Below are 20,171 nucleotides of genomic sequence, written 5' to 3' on the forward strand. Positions count from 1 at the left end.
GTCTTTGGATTTTTATTGATGATGTAGACAATCAGTGTTAAAAAACAGTGAGAGACCCGTCTGTAGATACGTCGTTTTGTTCCGAATGGGCGCGACCCACTAGCGTGAGGATGAGTTTGATGCCTCTAAAGCTTTTAAGACTCCCGTCGGGGAATCGGCGACCGAAACGGAAAAGTTGTCCCTTTAATGTTGAGGAACGGTCCGGCAGATAGAGGGCGCTAGTGAGACTCTCCACCTGTTCTGTGTTTGCGATCTTTAAAGCGATGTTTGTCTCGGAGCGTCTGTGGCGTCTGCGTCCTTAGGTGAGGTGGCGAAGACCCCCTCCTGTGCTGTACCGTGTGCCTACCACAAATAAAAAAAGAAAAAAGAAAGAAAAACACTAACTTTGATGTTATAGACGATGAAAATGCGATTTCGTCACTTAATGTTTGATCGTGTCCGCTGAAAACAGCATTTTACTGCCTGCTTTGGTACACTGACGGTTACCGCGGCTGCGGAGGACGATGCAGTTGTGCATTCTCATGCCATCAAACCCTTTATGAACTGGTTTGGTTGGACTGGTTTCTTTCCACTGTGCGCCTTATAGTGTAGACTGTTTACAGTGTCGTAGATCGCAGAGACACCCAGAAAAATCGCCGACGAAACCGTGTCTGCAGTTCACGGAGATGCCACCCCGCTGGGAAGGAGAAGAGGCCCCGCCCCCACCCCCGCCCCCACCGCCCGCCGCTCTTGTTTCTGGCAGGACAGGAAGTGACCCTGGAAACTGTGCGTTGTCGTGGTGATCTGCCGTGGCCTCCTACCTGTCGCAGGTGTTGTGCTGAGGCGACGTGCCTCTTTCGTGTTTCCTCTCTGTGCTGGTCAGTGGTGAAGCGCTTTCAATCCCAGTGTTAGCTGTGGCGCAGCAGCTACTTCCTGTCCGTGCCACGCCCAGTCTGACCGAGGGCGTCTGGGTAACACGTCCAGACAAGGTCGTGCGTTCGGGGCTGTTCTGTCATTTGAGGCCATTCTGCAACGACTCCACCACCTGTCGGTCACCTGACGGTCACAGATCTCTGGTTCAACTACGCTGCAGAAGAGCTTCATCAAGAAATCTGCAAACTTTTGCATCCAATGGGAGGAGGCACCAACTCACCTGTGTGCTACATTCTTAAATAGCACATCAGATCCCAGTTAAACCTCCCAAAACCCGGACTGGGACGGCCCATTTCTGCCAGATATCAGCAGGTTTTGTCCTAATCAACTAATGTATCGGCTAAATCGTATTTAAATCTATTTTCAGCCAGTCTTAAAATGGCTTCAGATGACAGCTACCTGTATAAGAACATGCTAAATGACCACAGCGTCGTGTTATTCAAACGCCTCCTCGGGAGTTTATTGTACTTTCGTGCCACAGTTTTTTTTCCTTCCCTATTTTTTATTTAAATAAAAAGAATCACAAACTGCCAGTCAACGTGTTTTATTTCATCAGCGGGAGGTAAAAATGGACAGTTCTGACCTTTAAAGGCAGCATCGCCGCTGTACTTCTATCAGCGGTGGCCAGCATTAGCAGCAGGTGTCTCACATGGTTTCCTGTGAACCCAGAAGCCTTTATCTCTCTCACACACACACACACACACACGCACACACACGGGTTTCCAGGCTCTGGGCCCAGCCTGCTCTCTGAGGCGAGACCCTTTGGAACACCGTGCAGAATAACAATCTTCTGTCTGACAGAAGACACCGATGCGGCGCCGTTGTCTGCGGCGGCATGGAGAGCAGAAGCAGCAGCATCATCGCTCACAGCGGCGGGTCGGGGCACATCCTGGGCATCCGCGGCGTGTTTGTGATTCTGCTGATCCCTCACATCCATTTCCAGCCTCCACGTCTGAAGCCGATCAGAATTTTAAACGCAACCTCGTCCCACTGAGGAGAACCAGTCTGCACATCTCAGGTGACGTAAGAGAGACCGTCTGGACTGTCCAGAGATGGGGGGTGTGTGTCCAGAGGGTGAATTCAACATTGGAAAAAAGTGCTGGAAAGAACGCCATCATGTTTCACCCACTGGAGGCGCCTCCTGGAGGCCCCTCTGAGAATCACAGCAGGTGTTCCGGGCGCCTTGTCTCATGCGTGTGGGTCTCACACAGGAAGTGAAACCATGTTCTGAGCAGCAGGAACACGTAGACGCTCAGATTGTTTAGCAATGAGAGGAGAGAGACTCATGATCCTGTCGTTCTGTCAGAGATCTCATTAACTAACAGCAATTATCATCCAGATGTGTCTGGAGCATCAACACGCCACCGTCATGTTTTACACAACCTGACTCTTATTAAAGACCAATGATGATGATCCTAATGTTTAGGTTATGTAATCGGTTTTCTCTCCTCTGAGCGCTGCGAACCTCGTTCCAACTGCCTCATTTCTCTCTTGGGCATCGAGTTAATGAGACGATCTCTGACGGCTGGAATAAACAGCCTGTTGGTGAGAAGGCTGTTGATGCTGGCTGACTGGTTCCACAGTGATTGCTGGGAACTGATGAACACTGCCCAATTCTGAACCTGCTACATCCTCAGATCAACATCTGTTGGACGTTTCATTAAAACATCAGACATCACGAGTCTGTCGCTACGTTCTACGCATGATTAATGAATGGTGTTGCCGTCGGGCCAGAGAGTTTTCTGTAGCGTACCGATCAGGGCCCGTGTGCCTCAGGTTGCGGACCATCAGTCTTACCTCAGGAACTGACTTATTAAGAGAGGAAAGATAATTAAATGGACATCCAACACCCAGTTGCTCTAAAAAGAGAAGATGGTGGATTCTCTCGACAGTGACTTGCACATCTGACTGTCTGACCTTGTCTGACTTTGAGTTTGGAGTCGGGAGGAAACGGCTGCACTCAGGGAGAAAAATGTGAACATAATTTTACCAAACCCGCAAGAGCTAAAGGACAAATCGGACGAGCCGGATCACCAGAAGTCGTTAGGATTCATCCTGTGGGGCCCATAAATGTCTGAAGAGAGTGTCCCCTGGAATGATTTCAAAAGTGGACAAATGATGCTGACCTAAGAGCCAAACTGTTAGCCTGGCTAGAATAGAGATTAGCGGATAGCTAACTCTGTCATGATGGGGAGAATTCAAAGTTTGATGTAAAACAACCTCAAGAAAGGAGAGAGATCCGTGCAGATGACGTCATTACTCTCCCCAGGCAGGCTGTCATGATCCTCGGGGCCGTGACGGATGAGGCGGCGGCTGATCTGTCAGGAGCTCCTGCTGGGAGAGCCAGATTATGAAGGTTAGACGCTGAAAACCAGCAGCGGACTGTGGGATCAGCTTCCTCCCACCTCCCACGTCTGAAGCTGTCAGATTTGTGTCGGCCTCGCTACAAACACCAGCCGAGCGACGCTGTGCCCACATCTCAAAGGTTTTTGAACCTGAGTTTTATTCTGCTCAGTGCTGGACTGTCGGCCACTGGGAGCTGCCCAGTATAATTACGGTCATTACTGTTGGCAGAAGACGGGGCTATTTGCAGCTGCTGGATGAAGTTTCAGCTGGCTGAGAAAGAAAAGAAATCTGCCATTTACATAAATTATTCAGTAAATTCTCTCCCCGGGAAATGTTTAATTCTCTTTAACCAAATGAAAAATACTGGCCGAATCTTTTTGGTCCTGAAAATTTGCTTGGAGACGAGACAGAAGAAAGGGTGATTTTATTGTTGCCTAAATCTGTTACAAGTAGCCAACTAGCTGATAAAGAGTCGGTCTGTCGACATTACACAACAGCTAGCTATATGTTTCCATGACAACCACAGCCTGAAAATAAGGATGAAATTAAGAACTTGAATTTAAGAACTTTGCTAAAAGTTATGGATTAAATAACTATACTAAACCGGTGAAGGCGATAGCTAAAAGTGCTTGTGAGCTGGATTAGCCGTGGAGCTAAAGTTCTAGTCTGGTTGAGTGAGTCAGCATAAAGTTCCATCATAGCAAAAGACAATAGCTAAGTTAGCATTGATGGTGAACATCTCTGCTAACACAATATAAATAGCTTAGGTTAGCACGCTAACACTTTACTCCTGCTGTGTGAATACAGCCCGTCATGTTTATATTTAATTCTGCCCTAAAAAAGTCAGGAAATATTTCAGTGTGAGGAAACTTGTGCTAATATTTTGATTAGAGCTGATGAAATCCACATCAAACAGCTAAGAGCTGAGAGTTCTGCTGATCCGGAGTGATGAAGAGCCGTAGGAAGACTCCTGACCTTCAGGCTAAGCTTCACCGTTACCTTCATCCTCCTCATCATCAGACAGCCTCCACATCAGAGTCCCGCTGCCTCAAACCACCTCTGGGAGCTCGAGGAGGCGGGTTGGAGCTGGAGAATCAGAACCTTTCATTTTGATTCTTATTCTGCTTTTGGCACTGGCCGAATCAGAATCAGTTTCTTTTCACCTCTGTGGATAAAATCAGTTAAATATTCTCTTCATTTTAGTCTTTTGGTGTTTTATTTATTAGTAATATCGTGGAGAGACCTAGCTGCCCACTCGCTCTGCAGCCCTGCTGGCTGCACGCTGCCCTGCGGCCTCCGTCGCTATGGTAACGACCCTCCATCACCCACCACATGCTGTGGTTGTTGTTTTCGTTCTGGGCTCATGTGACATCCATTCTAATAGTTGACCTTTTTGGGGGGGTGGTGAGAGAAGACCTGTGGCTGCTGTAACCATGGCAACATGGGAGTAAGTCTGATTGGATTGTTTGAAACCTCCTGGGTTCCACCGGAGCACGTCTGCACCTCTCTGGTCTTTTTACCCCCCCCCCCCCCCCCCCTAATCTCTCCATTGTTCTCCTCTACTCTCACCTGTCACCCTCTCTTCTGTCTCTCTCCTCTCACCTGTCTCTCTCCTCTCACCTGTCTCTCTCTCTCACCTGTCTCTCTCCTCTCACCTGTCTCTCTCCTCTCACCTGTCACCCTCTCACCTGTCTCTCTCCTCTCACCTGTCTCTCTCCTCTCACCTGTCACCCTCTCACCTGTCTCTGTCTCCTCTCACCTGTCTCTCTCTCACCTGTCTCTCTCCTCTCACCTGTCTCTGTCTCCTCTCACCTGTCTCTCTCCTCTCACCTGTCTCTGTCTCCTCTCACCTGTCTCTCTCCTCTCACCTGTCTCTCTCTCTCACCTGTCTCTCTCCTCTCACCTGTCTCTCTCTCCTCTCACCTGTCACCCTCTCACCTGTCTCTGTCTCCTCTCACCTGTCTCCCTCTCACCTGTCTCTGTCTCCTCTCACCTGTCACCCTCTCTTCTGTCTCTCTCCTCTCACCTGTCTCTCTCTTCTCACCTGTCTCTCTCCTCTCACCTGTCTCTCTCCTCTCACCTGTCTCCTTTCACCTGTCTCTCTCCTCTCACCTCTCCTCTCACTTGTCTCTCTCTCACCTGTCCATTTTCCTCTCTCTCTCTCACCTGTCTCCCTCTCACCTGTCTCCTTTCACCTGTCCATTTTCCTCTCTCTCCTCTCACCTGTCTCTCTCTCACCTGTCTCCTTTCACCTGTCCATTTTCCTCTCTCTCTCTCACCTGTCTCCCTCTCACCTGTCTCCTTTCACCTGTCCATTTTCCTCTCTCTCTCTCACCTGTCTCTCTCCTTTCACCTGTCTCTCTCCTCTCACCTGTCTCTCTCTCACCTGTCCATTTTCCTCTCTCTCTCTCACATGTCTCTCTCCTCTCACCTGTCTCTCTCCTCTCACCTGTCTCTCTCTCAGTCATCCTCTCTATTTGATTTTTGCTTGCCAAAGTCACCAGCCTAGTGATCGACAGGTAAAGGTAAATACTATAAAGCTTAAAGCCTTCAGTGCTCAGTAGACATGTGTCCTTTCATTTACCAATAATTTTGTCAAGGGAACAATTAGATGGCTGTCATTGCCTCAGAAAAAACATTATAGCTTTTATGTGAATTTTGAAGAGTTTTCCCACTTATAATAATACACTTTAATCAAGGATCTAAAATGTGAATCCTGAGATGAATCAATAGATTGGGCTCATTACAGAAGTGCTGGTGCTTGGACCGAGCCCCAACGGTGCCTTTAGATGAGCTGGGAAGGACATTATAAACTGTCTGGATTAGGAACATGATGCAGTGCTCCTCCTCCTGCTCACCTTCCTCATCACCATTCTCATCATCATCATCATCATCATCATCATCATCATCATCGCCACATCATCTTCTGTCTCAGCAGTGCCATCTGCTGGCGCATCTGATTAACTGACCCGCACAAAATGGTTGTTTTTTCTTCTAAACTCTTTCTCAGCTGCTTCTCCATCATTATGCTTCATAATTAATCGGTTTTACGCTTCACAGAATATTCCGACAATTTTATGTTTGTATTCTTAAACGTTTGTGCTGTCTGACTTTTGAAAGACCATTATTGATTTAAAATAACTGAATAAATCAAAACACTCAATTCATTTAAGACTCATGTAGAACCACGCACCTGTTTAGTTATTACGCTAGTTCTTGAATATCACTTGCCGATTGTAATAGTTCTGATCAAGAGTAAGTTGATATTGGGGTGTAGCACTAAAATAGATTCATATCAATTTGCTACATTGTGACGTCTCTCTCCACATTAAAGAAACATGTAATGAAAACGGTATTTTCCTACCTGGAAACGGCTTAACTGGTAAGAATCCGTGCTGGATCAACGCGGTGACTACATATCCCACAAACCCCATCGGCCATATAGCACCAGTGTCACGTGAATGGCCGACTTCCGGTTGAAGTGTAAACGGATACATGACACAGTTCTTTGGAGGAACGCTGTCGTTTTTTGGAAAACGCTTAAACTCCACAAATTACTGAGGTGATTTTCGAATCGCAGCGGCTGACAGGCCCTCGTAGAGCCGGCCACAATGGAGGCGGTCCCCCGTATGCCGATGATATGGTTGGATCTGAAGGAGGCTGGGGAGTTCCAGTTCAGCCCGTCCGTCAGGCAGGTGAGCTGGGTGTGGAGTGAAGCAACAGGGCTGAGGTCCAAAGTCACCTAAACAGGGATTATGGAGCACTGAAAATCCCCGTTAACGAGCTAGCAGTCACGGGCGTCCACATTAAAAGTTCCCAGGCACTGTTTCACGGTATAACAGAACAATCCAGAAGGTATGATCGCTAGCTAGCTAATGTTTGATCCAGGCAAACCCCCCTGACCACCGCCTTTGTTTGCTAACGCTAGCTAACATTAGCAGTGGGACGCTAACAGCTCATATCAAAGTTCTTAATTAGCTTTACGTTTACCTTTTCACTTTTTAAACGATCAACTATCTGAACGATGTGAAGAAAGTGGTAAATACTGGTACTTTAGCGAGTTTAGCTCCACATTGAGGGCAGAAGGAAACAAGTGATCTCATTGTCAAACGCACCTGACCAAAGCTGGTTACTGAGGTGAAACATGCAGCCTTCACTAACCTTCAAAAGTCACCTTAAAGCCACACAAAGACGAAAAATATATTGACCCAACCAAGTGATTGAGGAAATTCTAAATGTTACAGCATTGCAGTTTAGTAAATGTGACTCTTGGGAGTGAGATAAATTGCTACGTTCAGCTTTTAATTTATTGGAAGAATGATCATTTGATCAATTTAGCATAACTTTAAGACATCAACTGTATAAGTCCAAGGAATCAACAAAAATCATTCACGTTTAAAAGACCAAATTTAAGATGTTGCAAGAAAGAGAGGATGGCTTGTTTGTCCCATTTACTCCATTCCACGAGTAACTGGTGTCAGAGTTCGAAGTTCGTTTCAGAGTTAGAAACTGGCACCACTAGTTAATCATATAAGACAAGTTGTGTTTTTAATGTGTGCCAGTGAAACGCTTCTGAGGGCTACCGCATGCCTTATTTTCACACTGCATTTGGCTGTTGTTTGCGTTACACAACTGAAAACCTAATTTTTTATCTCGTGGCCTGTTTTCCAACGCCACAGATAAAGTTGCTGACCTTTGCCCTCCGAGGTTGATTCCTTGTGAATAGTACGAGATGTTTGATTCCTGTCTTATTAAAACACACTTCAATAAACTTTGGCCTGCAGAAAAAGGTTCAGTAATCGTTCGTCTTTAGACCTAATAAAATGTAGAAAATCATAATAGAGCTAAAGGTTCGTAAAAGGTCTGTTGGTGTTGCTGCTTGTTCACTTCCTGACGTGGCAAAGCATGATGGGAAATTCTTTTCCTGTGGAAAGATCAAAGATTTCTGTTTTGATGATAGTTTCTGATTCTGGACAGCTTCCACTGTTAAAATGATGTTTTTCTTTGTTTAGCATTGAGTGTTTGGGATTTCTTCATCTGCTTTTTATTTGGTCCTCAGTTCATCCTGAAAAATTATGGAGAGAATCCCGACAACTACAATGAACAGCTGAAGAAACTAGAAACACTCCGGCAGGTACTCCATCACAACATGTCAGCACCCATGGAATCAAAAACTGAAATGCTGGAGGAAGTGTGAGTGGATGAAGGAATAAAGGTTCCTAGCAACCAGCCAGTAACATAATTAATAAGATGATGAATGTTTGTAAGTTAAAGACAGAGAGGAAAGAATGAGCCCTAACTGGACTGACACTACTATCATGTGTATGATAATAAAAAGGGTAAATTTGACAAAGATCCTTTGTGACCTGCCAGACCTCTCTCTCTCCCTATGTCTCTGTGTCTCAGAGTGCAGTAAATGTGACGAGGGATTTCGAGGGTTGTAGCACACTAAGAAAGTACTTTGGCCAGCTGCATTACCTCCAGAGCCGAGTTCCCATGGGAACAGGCCAGGAGGCTGCTGTTCCCATCTCATGGTACACAAACACACATTCAGTCCTGTTGTTGGCCTGAATACTGAGTGTTTGTCTCCTGCGGTAACTGAGTAATTTGTTGTTATTGACTATTTTTGATTGCCGCAGGACTGAAATCTTCTCTGGAAAAACAGTCTCTCATGATGACATCAGCTACGAGCAGGCCTGCATCCTCTACAACCTCGGTTAGTCCAGGATGAACGTTGGGCTTTTTCACGCCCTTTTCCCACCGTAACGGGAAGGTGCTGATGTGCACGAGTAGTTCAGGAAGAAGAATTTTAAACTTCAGAGACATAGTTGTTGTTTTAAGACGTTTATGTTTACAGATTTTATTCTTCGTAGGAGCTCTGCACTCGATGCTGGGAGCCATGGACAACCGAGTATCTGAGGAGGTGCTCACACACACACACACCCACACACACACACACACACAAACTTTATGCATTTTTCGTCTTCATATAAAATTGAAAGCCTTCTTTCTCCTGCTGGTGGCATCATCCACAGCCCTTCAGATGTGTCTCCTCCTCTCTGACCTTCTCTGACCCTCTGCTGCTTGTCCAGGGTATGAAGGTGTCCTGTACGCACTTCCAATGCTCGGCGGGGGCCTTCTCCTACCTGAGAGATCATTACAGCCACAACTTCAGCGTGGACATGAGCCACCAGATACTCAGCCTCAACATCAACTTGATGCTGGTGGGTCTCACGCGTGCAGGTGAACACAAATGTTCCTGTGGAAACAGGACATGAAAAAGATTAACCTTTAACCTCCACAGGGCCAGGCTCAGGAGTGCCTTCTGGAGAAATCCATGTTGGACAACAGGAAGAGTTTCCTAGTGGCTCGCATCAGTGCTCAGGTGCTCTGGTTTCCATGGAGACGTTTGGGCTGTAGAACTACAGAAGGGAGGTATTAAGACTGTTGGTGTTGCTGCAGGTGGTGGATTATTACAAAGAGGCCTGCAGAGCTCTGGAAAACTCTGAGACGGCGTCCATGCTGGGAAAGATCCAGAAAGACTGGAAGAAACTGGTCCAGATGAAGATTTACTACTTTGCTGCTATCGCTCATGTGAGTCTTTCTCTGTGTGTGTGTGTGTGTGTGTGCGTGTGTGTGCGCGTGTGCGTGTGTGTGATTAAACATGATTTTCTTTTGTAGCTTCATATGGGAAAACAGTCTGAAGAACAGCAGAAGTACGGAGAGCGGGTAGGACAAAAACTCATTATTACTGGTTTTATTGACATATTTATATCGACATAAGTTTTATACTCCTTACATTTCCTTAAATAAAAGAATTCATATGTCTGAAATAATTTATAGTGGTCAAAATCTTTCTCTTTGCCAAAACGTAAGAAGCCGGGTGAAAACTTGTTTGGTTTTCCTGCCGTTTGCTTTGCTGATCACGCTTTGTCTGTCCCAGCTGGCGTATCTGCAGAGCTCTTTGGACAAACTCAGCGAAGCCATCAAACTGGCAAAGGTAGACCTGCGGGGCTTCTGATGTTCCTCTGTTGCTGCTGCTTCTGGTCTTTAATCCTGGTTCCTCTCCTCAGGGTCAGCCCGACAGCGTGCAGGAGGCTCTGCGGTTCACCATGGATGTCATCGGGGGAAAGTGAGCCACGCGATTTCTGAGGATTTTATGGTTTTATTATATAGATTTCATGTAAGCTTCTGAAAGAATGGACAGTAAAATGAGGCTTGATGTTCGACCCGCAGGTGTAATTCGGCCAAAAAGGACAACGACTTCATCTATCACGAGTCGGTTCCTTCGCTAGAGACTCTGACTTCAGTCAAAGGTCTCAGAATAAATCTTCAACCATCTTAAATGCCCAAAGTTTTATTGACTGGAGCACATTTTGATGTAGCTAAAGATAGTAACCCCAGTTTCTTTTGCTCTTCCAGGCGCTCCACTGGTCAAAGCTCTTCCAGTTAACCCCACAGATCCCAGTGTTACTGGTCCAGACTTGTTTGCTAAACTGGTGCCCATGGCTGCTCATGAGGCCTCCTCGCTGTACAGGTACGGCCCTGGTTTACAGCAGGTGCAGGAACACCTCCGTGACTCAACGTGTGTCGTGTTTTTCTGCTCTTCCAGTGAGGAGAAGGCCAAACTGCTGCGGGATGTTGTGGCCAAGATCGACAGCAAGAACGAAACGCTGGAGTGAGTCGAGATTGTTGACGGTCTTTCGTTCTCCACTCATGAATATTGGAATGCTCTGAGAGCTTCCCTTGAGCTGACACGTCTGGTCTGGTCCTGCAGGCAGTTCATGGACTCTCTGGGCTTGGAGCCCGAGTCGGTGGACAACCTCGACATGTACAACCACATCCCTCCGGTCCTGATGGAGAAGTGCGCGGCACTTAGCGTCCGCCCAGACACTGTGAAGAACCTCATCCAGTCCATGCAGGGTCGGTGGACACCGCTCGTCTCCGTGCAGCCGCGCCAAGCGCCTGTGCTCAACGTGTCCTGTCGTGCTTCTGTAGGGCTGTCGGGCGTCTTCACCGATGTGGAGTCATCGCTGAGGGAGATCAGGGACGTGCTGGAAGAGGAAGAGGCCGGAGAACGAGCCATCCAGGAGGTCTGTGGACCTGCAGCGGGCAAGGTGCACCCTGCCGCTCAGGCTCAGGTGCTCGCCGAGATCAGGAGAGACCTGGAGAAGTACATGGAAGCCCACGAGAAAGCCAGTTTCACCAACACGGAGCTTCACCGCGCCATGAACCTGCACATCAGCAACCTGCGCCTGCTGGGAGGGCCGCTGGACAGTCTGAAAGAGGCCCTGCCGCGGCCTCAGCTCAGCGAGGGTGAGCGCGCTCGACCAGCAGCGCTGCTGATGCGTAGCATTAAGCAGAGTTTGAGTATGTGTGTGTTTCTGCAGAGGAAGTGGCTGGGCTGCAGTGTATGAAGCGAATCCTCGGTAAAGTTCAGGAAATGAGGGAGCAGAGAAGCTCTTTAGAGAAGCAGCTCCGCGATCTCATCCAGCAGGACGACATCACCTCCACCCTGGTCACCGCCGAGAGGGCAGACATCAAGGTGTGCGACCGTTCGGAGCCACATTTACAGGGACCCGCTAAGCTAACCTCAATTTTTATTCGTTCCAGCGCATTTTCGAGGAGCAGCTCAAGAAGTACGAACAGCTGAAGGTTTACATCGATCAGAACCTGGCGGCTCAGGAGAACATCCTGAAGGCGCTCACCGAGGCCAACGTCCAGTACGCCACTGTCCGTAAGGGCCTGAGTCAGACCGAGCAGCAGTGGAACGGCACCGTGCAGGGCCTGGTGGGCTCTTATGAGGCCTACGAGGACCTGATCAAGAAGTCACAGGAGGGGAAGGAGTTCTACGAGGACCTGGAGGCCAAAGCTTCACGTCTGTTGGAGAGAGCAAAGACTCTGTGTCAGACCAGGGCCGAGGACAGGAAGCCGATTCTAGAAAAGTAAGACTGACACGCGTGAAAGCAGAGTTTAATGAGCTTAAAGTTGATGGTGACATTTCTGCTTGCCTCCACAGAGAGCTTCAGAAGAAGCCCCCGGCACGGCCGACGGCAGCGAAGCCCTCTTTGAAACCCAAGTCTTCTGATATAGAATCAACCATTGAGGACCCCGAGTTGGCCCAGCTCAGCGCGGCCATTTTGGCTCTAGGAGGTGACCTGCCCGAGGAACTTCGTAGCCTCCCACCTGACATGGCCTCCTTCTCCACTGCTCGTCTGCCAGGACCTGACAGCCTGCCCCCCCCTGCTGCTAACCTGGGTGGCAGCAGCTCTTTGCCTTGGCCCGGTGCTCCTCCGGTTGGTCTCCCTCGTTTCCCTGCCAACCTTCCTCCTCCAGAACTTTTAGCACGGATCGCCCAGTTTCCGGCAGGCCTCCAGGGACCCCTGCACCGGGGTCCTCTCCCCCAGATGCCACCACAGTTATCAGCCCAGACTACTTTGCCAGGTTATCAGCCTCCAGCGCCTCAGCCCAGACCTGCAGCCCCCGCCCCGGTTCGGCCCTCGACTACCACTGTTGATAGCATCCAGGCCCCCATTCCCAGTTATGCCCCTACACCACACCAACCGGTTCCCCCGATAGCTCTATCTGGCTACCCAGTGCCCCCGCAGATGGCAGCATATCCCCACTTTATGCCCCAACCAGGAATGTCCGTTCACGGCCCGGCCCAAACACCCCCTCCCCACCCACAGCAGCAGAAGCAACCCCAGCAGCAGTACCCTCAGCCCAGTGGGCAACAGTTACCTCTGGGTTACCAACCGGGTCCGAGGCCCCCTCTCCAGACCCAACAGGGTTACCCACCTGGTCACATGCCCCCTCAGCATGGTGCCCCCCCCCAGTATCAGCATGCATTTCCAGGTCACCTGCAGCCCCACCAACAAAATGGCTTCCAGGCCCGTCCTCAGATGCCCCAAGGCTTCCAGGCCCCCCAGGGCTATATAGGCCAGCAACCTCCTCAGATGATGCCAAGGCCACCTCAGATGGTACACCCACAAATAACCCCCACTTCTCAGCCTGCACCGCCTGCACCGCAGGCCTATCTGCCCCACCCAAGGCAACAAGCTCCCACTGGACTTCCCCAACACATGTTGCCCCAACAGCCCCAGATCCAGATGGCTCCTAATGCTCAACAGATCCCTCCCCACCCTCACATGCAGATACCAGGTGGTCCAAGAGCGCCAATGCCACCAACTAGTCAGCCGATGCCCCCAGTATCGCAGAACTACCCCACTCCTACGGGCCAGCACATTCACCCCACCCTGCACCCACAGATGCCCCCAGCCTCACAGCCTCATATGATCCCTGGTCCTCAGCCCCACCTGCAAAGGGCCCCCCTGCCACAGATGCCCCCCAATGTGTTACCTCCCCAACATCACCCTCACCCAGGACACCCCCCTGTGTCAAACATGCCCCAACAGCCCATGCGGATGCCCAGCCAACCTCAGACTCAGACCCAACATTCCGGAGCTGTCTGCTATCCTGGGGGGGCTCCGATGATTCCCCAGCAGCCTCTGGTGCCCCAGCCTGCAGCTTCACAGCCTTCAGCCATGTACCCCTCAGCTCTCCCAGCTAATGTACCACCAAGTGCCCCCCAGCAGAGCCCTGCCTTGGGCCCCCACATTGCTCCTGCCCAGCACATGATCCAGCCTTCTCCTGGTCAGTCCCCAAACGCCGTCCCTCCCTCACCCGCTCCTTCCCCCTCGCCATCGCCCTCTCCCAGTCCAGCCTCTTTAGGGTTGAACCCCCAGCAGAGACCGGCCCCGGCCGCCACCCCCGCCAACGCGGGCCCGTGCTCTCTTCCCTCCCCCTCCACCACCTCCCCCTCCACACCACTGTTCCAGCATCAGAATTCAAGCACAGACGATCTCCTCTCCTCCAGTCCTGAGAGCCAACCCGGGGGCACCAAAGCCCCCACCAATGTCCTCCAGCCCACCAAAGCTGACCCGCAGGACGGGGAGCGCCGGAAAAAGAGCACCCAGGGCGTTCTTCTGATCCAGGGGGACCCGTATCAAGCTCCAGAGCGGGTAGCCCGTCTCCACGGCGACCTGGAGCGCTACAGATCCCAGGTCAACTCCCTGGAACACCCATCGGAGAAGGAGGGCGGTCTGTCGGTGCTGGACGCCCGCTGGAAAGAGCTCCAGGACCAACAGGAGAAAGACGCCCGGCAGCTGTCCATCGCCATCGCCCGCTGCTACACCATGAAGAACCGCCACCACGACGTCATGCCGTACGACGTCAACCGCGTCGTGCTGCAGTCCGGCAAGGACGACTACATCAACGCCAGCTACGTGGAAGACCTGTCGCCATACTGCCCGCGTCTCATCGCCACTCAGGCGCCGCTCACCGGCACCGCCGCCGACTTCTGGCTGATGGTGTACGAGCAGAAGGTGTCGCTGGTGGTCATGCTGGTGTCGGAGCTGGAGCTGGAGAAGGTGCGCTGTTCGGGTTGTTTGTTCACTTTATTCCCTTCAGCGCCCCTCTGGGATTACTGCCCCCTGCTGGCTGGAATCCGAATAGCGGCGGTTTGAAAGTAAACTGTTATATCTGGTTGACGTAGAGAGAAACGAATCCACCAGAGAGCCGTGTTGAGTGAAGCTTTTTCCTTCAATATTCACACTTCTCGGTCCTTTTATTGAACTCTCAGGGGAAGGTCGTGCGCTACTTCCCGACGGAGCGCGGCCAGCAGCTCTCTCAGGGGCCAATCACGCTCAGCCTGACCACGCAGAAGTCAACGGCCACACACGTGGAGCGCATGATCAGCCTTCAGTACCGCGACCAGAGCCTGAAACGCACCGTCGTCCACCTGCAGTTCACCTCGTGGCCCGAGTTGTGAGTGGCATGTTTGCATTGTGGGCGGAGCTTCTGCATCGGCTGATGATGTGTGAATCCTCGTTTGTCTTCAGGGGTCTCCCCGACAGCAAGAGCAACCTTCTGCACTTCATCCAGGAGGTCCATGGACATTATCTCCACCAGAGGCCCTTACACACACCTGTGGTGGTGCACTGCAGGTGAGTGTTCAGGCCGTGTCCCGGACTGCACCACTCAGAGTTCCTGTTTACACCAGGAGTCATTTATTTACTCTTTGATGGCGTCAAAGAACCTTTTTTAACAAAACTCTGGTCCGTGTTGCAGCTCAGGGGTGGGGCGCACCGGCGCCTTCTGCCTGCTGTACGCCGCCCTGCAGGAGCTGGAGGCTGGAAACGGGATCCCAGATCTTCCTCTGCTGGTGAAGAAGATGAGACAGCAGAGGAAGAACATGCTGCAGGAGAAGGTGGGCTAGCTGGGGGGGGGCAAGGGGGGGTTGTCATGTGACATTACAGACGCTGATGTAAATATTCTGGCGTTTTTAGCTCCACCTGAAGTTCTGCTACGAAGCTGTGCTGAAACATGCCGAGCAGGTTCTTCAGCGACACGGCATCACGACCGCCACCTGCAGCAAGAACAGTGCAGCCACAAAGGTTACGCACGCACGCACACACACGCACGCACACACACACGCACGCACACGCGCACACACGCACGCACACACGCACACACAGGGCAGTGTGCTGGTTTCTGTTCTGTATCTAGCTGGTGTAAACCCTGAGCCAGGTCCCCTCCATGGCTGTTAGCTTGTTGCTCCTACAGAAATGTACGTGCCGGTTATAATCTCGTCGGCTACTTTAGCAGTATAAAATACTTCCAATACTCGTCTTTGAACTCATCTACCACTGGAAAAGAGTCCATTCTTGGGATTGTTGTTCTCACCACATGGGCATATCAGTCGTTGCACACTGGATTCATAATTCCAGAACAAATTTCAGTTTCATTTTTCTGAATCTGGTCTAAGGTGTAAAATTGACTAGTTTGTGTTTGTTCCTATGCTGCTCACCTGCTCGTTCTGAAGGAATTCTACGAGTTCTGCTCAGACGAGGTACCTTTTTCCACTTGTCAGAGCAGATGTGATGCAGATGACCGTGACGTCCTGTTGACGTGCTTCTGACTGTTTGCCTCTCTCCATCTTTAGCCATACTCCAGGCCGGAGTCCCAGCAGGACCTGGTCCTGGGGGGCGACATGCCCATCAGCTCCATCCAGGCCACCATCGCCAAGCTCAGCATCCGTCCGCCGAGCGCCACTGACTCTGCTGCGGAGGAGCCGGGAGGCGCCACTTTAACTGACCTCGATGCCCTCATGTACCCCTGCCCTGCCACCGATCCACACCCCCCTTCCTCCTTTAGTCCCCCTCTTGCCTCTCCAACCGATTGTCCTCCCTCCTCGCCGCCCAACGGGCTGGAGGCCAGCCCACCCTGCGCCACGCCGCCGCTGCCTGCACCCAACCATCAGCCGCTCTCGGAGGCAATGTCCACCGTCTGCCCCCCCTCCGCGGCGCCGGCCCCGTCGTCACTGGAGCTCCTGGCAACGCTCACCCCCGAGGCCTTCTCCATGGAGGGAGGGGGGAAAGGGAAGCAGCGGGTGACCAAGCAGAACTTCCTGCAGCCGGCCGAGGGTCAGGGTCTCCACAGGACCCGAGGTGAGGACGAAGACGACCCCCTCAGCAGCCTGGACCCCCTGTGGAGCCTCGGCAAGCACTGACAGACACGGGCTCGCCACCAGATTCAGTGAAGACATTTTAGCGTCCTCGGGTAAACGACTGACCAGCGGCGGGCGGGTGTGGGCTTCGGGATGATGTCACTATGCACTCGTCTTTAATTCCTCCTTTTTTTTTGTTACCTTCCTGGTGGACGGAGGGTTGTACTTCCAGCTGAGCTTCTCCCAGCATGCACTCCAGTTTGTCCTCATCATTTTAATGGCTTAATGCAGAACCAGAGGAGCTCTGAAGGTAGGCTCTGTCGTCACGGTAACAGCAGTAAACTAATCCACGCCTCTAATACCCTCCGTCTGTAAATATCTTAGATTGTTTGAAAAATGGTCACTAATGTAAAAAAAATAATAAATTCAACAGACAGATTATTTGCGGTATCAAAGCCTCTTTATTTGAAAATTAGTAAAAATTCTGTCACTACAAAACATTTTCCCGCCCTCCTACAACCATGGAGGGAGGCGGTGGGAGGAGCCTCTGTTCAGCCCGCCCACGTGAGCAAGGCCGCTATTAAGGTCTGATATGATGTACAGGAATGTTAGAACCTGTTTCTTCTAGGGCCACACCTTTACCTCGCTGTTCACACCCGTCACAGTTTAACAAGATCCTCCTCCAGCTCTTAGGTTTACATGCAGCATGTTAAAAAAAAAAAAAGGAATTCTAAATTTAAGTTTAGGAATGTCAACGTTACACCAATATTAGCGGTTTAGCTTAGCATTACAGAGATGGTCGGCTTTAAGAGTGAAACCAGTGAACATCAAACATTTAGAATTGCTCCCAAACCTGTTTAATCCACAGACAAAAGCACCTAAAACTGCCAGTTTCTAATGTCTTCACAAATATTTTACTACCCAAACAACAAAGTAAATAACTTCAAGTTGAGGAGGCCGCGTGTCTGACCTGTGACGCAGCCTCTCTTAAACCTAAACGCTGTTAGGGCGAGCAGAGCGACCTTTGACCTGCTCCTTTCAGCGTTGGTGGCGTTAATGATGTTGGCGAGCGCGAGTCGGTGTCTGCGGCGTTACGCTTGCAATGTTTGGGGTTTCTGGGATTACATTCAGCAGATTAGAGGGTCGCTACAGTCTTTCACAGCAGGTGTAGCTCAGGCACTGGCCAGCAGGGGGAGCCCGGCGAGGACTGACCAAATCTTCAGGGTTCACCTTTACTGTTGCAAATACTCTAACTCACATTATTAGTTCAATCCCCCCCCCCCCCCCACCCCAAAAACAAAATATGGATAGTCACCTGCTACGGGGGGAGTCGTCGCTATCGCTCATCATCCAGAGTGACGGTGTCCAACTCGTCACTACGGCAACGGCGAGCAAAAGTTAAAACAGTGTTAAGAAAGTGCATCGACTCAAACGGACCTCCGTTCTGACAGAAGTTAAAGTTATCGAAGGGCAAAGGAAGCCAAAACCACAGAGCAGCAGCAGCACCAGTCGTCCTAGAATCCCAACAACCTTCCCAGTGTTTCCAGTTCCAACCATTGGGAGACCGCGTCGCTTTTTATTGTCTGAATATGGAGGATTAGAGCCGGGATTTTCTCTCTGGGAAGTGCAGATTAGAAAATGTGATCTAATTTCTCTTCTTGAAAAGTGAAAGTTAGACAGTTTTTGTTGGATATTCGTCACAACTGTCCCAACTTGCTTTCTGTACTCAGGAGCAGGAATTAAACACATCAAGTTATTCAAAACTGTTACCACTAATAAATAATAGATTTATTACATATAAAAACACCCTCCGCTAGAGGATTTACAGTAATCATCAGTTCTCACAACGGCGTTGTTCTCACGTTTACTGCGCAGCACCTCGTCACGCCATCAGGGTCTCCGTGGCAACGGGTCGCAGCGGGAATATTGGAAAAATAAGGGGGCGGGGTTTATCAGCAGCATAAAGGGCCGCGCGAGCACACAGTGGCTGATTCTGGCCAGAGTCTTTGTCGATGGTCCGTCACCTTCCAGCACTTCTGTTCTGCTACTGAAGGATCTCCACAAAAAAGAAACAGTCTGAACGTCACCGTGAAAATGTTCACCAGCAGAGACTCGTCAGTCCAGTTTCTCCAGCACCGACGGGACGTAAACCAGGCTGAGCTCGCTGCCAAAATCGCAGACAATGGCGGCGTTGTCCAGCACCAGCAGCTGGCGCACGCCCTGCCCGTCGCTGCTCTGGCCCAGGTACACCGTCTGCAGCAGGTCGCCGAAGTTCAGGTCCCAGAAGGAGACGCAGCCCTGGCCCCCCGTCACCAGCAGAGACTCCGAGATGACCCCCAGGCTGGCGCCGCAGCCTACGTCCTGGTCACAACACAGAAGAACCTTCAAAACCACGGCAGCAGATCCTCCTCTGTGATTGGCCGGCCCAGACCTACCTGCTGTATGGAGTAGAGTTTGATCCCGGTGCTCCGGTCCCAGATGCAGATGAGGTCGTCCAACCCTGAGCTGATGACGCAGGAAGTGGTGCAAACCAGGGAGGTGACGTCGCCTCGGTGCCCGTAAACGTGGCTGACGCGGCTGCCCGTCAGCACATCCCACAGGCAGATGGCGCCGTCTTGCCCGCCGCTCGCCAGACCCATCGTCTGTTGGGACCAACGATGAAAACGTCACGTCCACATCTGACCGTATTCATTTGCTGGTGCCGTTACTGTGAGACAGGAAGCTGACCTGGTCTATGTAGATGGCTGTGATTCCTCCGGAGTGACCCTGCAGCGTGAAGAGACAACAGGAATCCTCCAGGCGGTAAATCTGAAACAGCAGAAGAAGAAGAAGAAGAAGAAGAAGTGGCGTTTCCTGTCCTGCTCCTCGTCCCACCACCCCTGTAGACGTCCTTACCCGGACGGTGTGGTCCTGGCTGCCGGTCACGACCCTGCCCGCTGCCGCTCGCAGCACCGTGATGGGCTTTTGGTGAGCACACTGCACCGAGCGCGTCAGCTGGCAGCTGATCACGTCCTCGCTGCTGTAACACGGGGACAGCGGAACGCTGCCCCTCCCAGGACCGCCTGAACGAGGAGAACACGCAGTTTTCCCCCGACCTGTCCAGGTTTATCGAGCAACATTAGGGACGGTTCCTCCTACCTCTGTACTGCAGCAGGCAGGGAGGCTTGTTGATCTCCACGGTGAAGAAATCCAGAGATCCGTTGAGTCGAGCTGCGACGATTCTGAGGAGGGAGAGCAAGTGACAGAGATGCGGGGGCGTTAATCTGGCTCCACCCGAGCAAACCGATCCATTCATGGCTCCCAGCAGGAGGTCAACCTGTTGTTGAGGAAGGCCAGAGCTGTGATCCCAGAAGTTCCGTCTTCGTTACTGCAGCGTAACGATCCTTCCGCTGCGTCCCACAGCTGC

The 20,171-nt window shown here is 51.0% G+C and overlaps 2 protein-coding genes and 1 long non-coding RNA gene across 6 annotated transcripts in view; 1 reads left to right on the top strand and 2 right to left on the bottom strand.

Moving 5' to 3' along the window:
- LOC115250533 (uncharacterized) lies at positions 1-6,750 on the bottom strand. Its single transcript, XR_003889108.1, has 3 exons — positions 6,623-6,750; positions 3,133-3,246; positions 1-342 (listed from the first exon to the last, which is right to left on the bottom strand). It is a non-coding gene; the product is annotated as an uncharacterized lncRNA (long non-coding RNA).
- ptpn23a (protein tyrosine phosphatase, non-receptor type 23, a) lies at positions 6,722-17,206 on the top strand. Of its 3 annotated transcripts, none has more exons than XM_011605237.2 (25): positions 6,722-6,953; positions 8,318-8,392; positions 8,665-8,792; positions 8,898-8,974; positions 9,132-9,181; positions 9,351-9,482; positions 9,563-9,643; positions 9,721-9,852; positions 9,940-9,987; positions 10,202-10,258; positions 10,332-10,390; positions 10,495-10,574; positions 10,681-10,795; positions 10,871-10,936; positions 11,036-11,181; positions 11,257-11,574; positions 11,649-11,803; positions 11,872-12,203; positions 12,278-14,687; positions 14,900-15,084; positions 15,159-15,263; positions 15,388-15,526; positions 15,606-15,713; positions 16,142-16,168; positions 16,262-17,206. In XM_011605237.2, the coding sequence occupies exons 1-25, from the start codon at positions 6,870-6,872 to the stop codon at positions 16,826-16,828; spliced, it is 5,676 nt and encodes a 1,891-aa protein (XP_011603539.2). In that variant the 5' UTR covers positions 6,722-6,869; the 3' UTR covers positions 16,829-17,206. The 3 variants fall into 3 exon arrangements, with proteins under 3 accessions (XP_011603539.2, XP_029695259.1, XP_029695260.1); XM_029839400.1 differs by lacking the exon at positions 6,722-6,953 and adding an exon at positions 6,975-7,113; XM_029839399.1 differs by lacking the exon at positions 16,142-16,168 and having other exon boundaries at positions 6,870-6,953.
- The window catches only part of scap (SREBF chaperone), a 14,834-nt gene continuing 11,866 nt past the window's right edge, over positions 17,204-20,171 (bottom strand). The window contains exons 18-24 of one of the 2 annotated variants that reach the window (XR_003889107.1): positions 20,082-20,167; positions 19,904-19,986; positions 19,661-19,827; positions 19,493-19,573; positions 19,201-19,407; positions 18,628-19,126; positions 17,204-18,382 (exon numbers count right to left, since the gene is read on the bottom strand). Coding sequence is in view for 1 of the 2 variants with exons in the window: in XM_003965824.3 (XP_003965873.2) it covers positions 18,881-19,126; positions 19,201-19,407; positions 19,493-19,573; positions 19,661-19,827; positions 19,904-19,986; positions 20,082-20,167 (870 nt within the window). In the remaining variant the exon portion in view is untranslated. Of the gene's footprint in view, positions 19,127-19,200; positions 19,408-19,492; positions 19,574-19,660; positions 19,828-19,903; positions 19,987-20,081; positions 20,168-20,171 lie in introns of both variants that reach the window. The other variant, XM_003965824.3, reaches the window with a different exon arrangement.

This window comes from Takifugu rubripes, chromosome 7 (genome assembly GCF_901000725.2).
Source record: "Takifugu rubripes chromosome 7, fTakRub1.2, whole genome shotgun sequence".
In the NCBI taxonomy this organism is placed as follows: domain Eukaryota; kingdom Metazoa; phylum Chordata; class Actinopteri; order Tetraodontiformes; family Tetraodontidae; genus Takifugu; species Takifugu rubripes.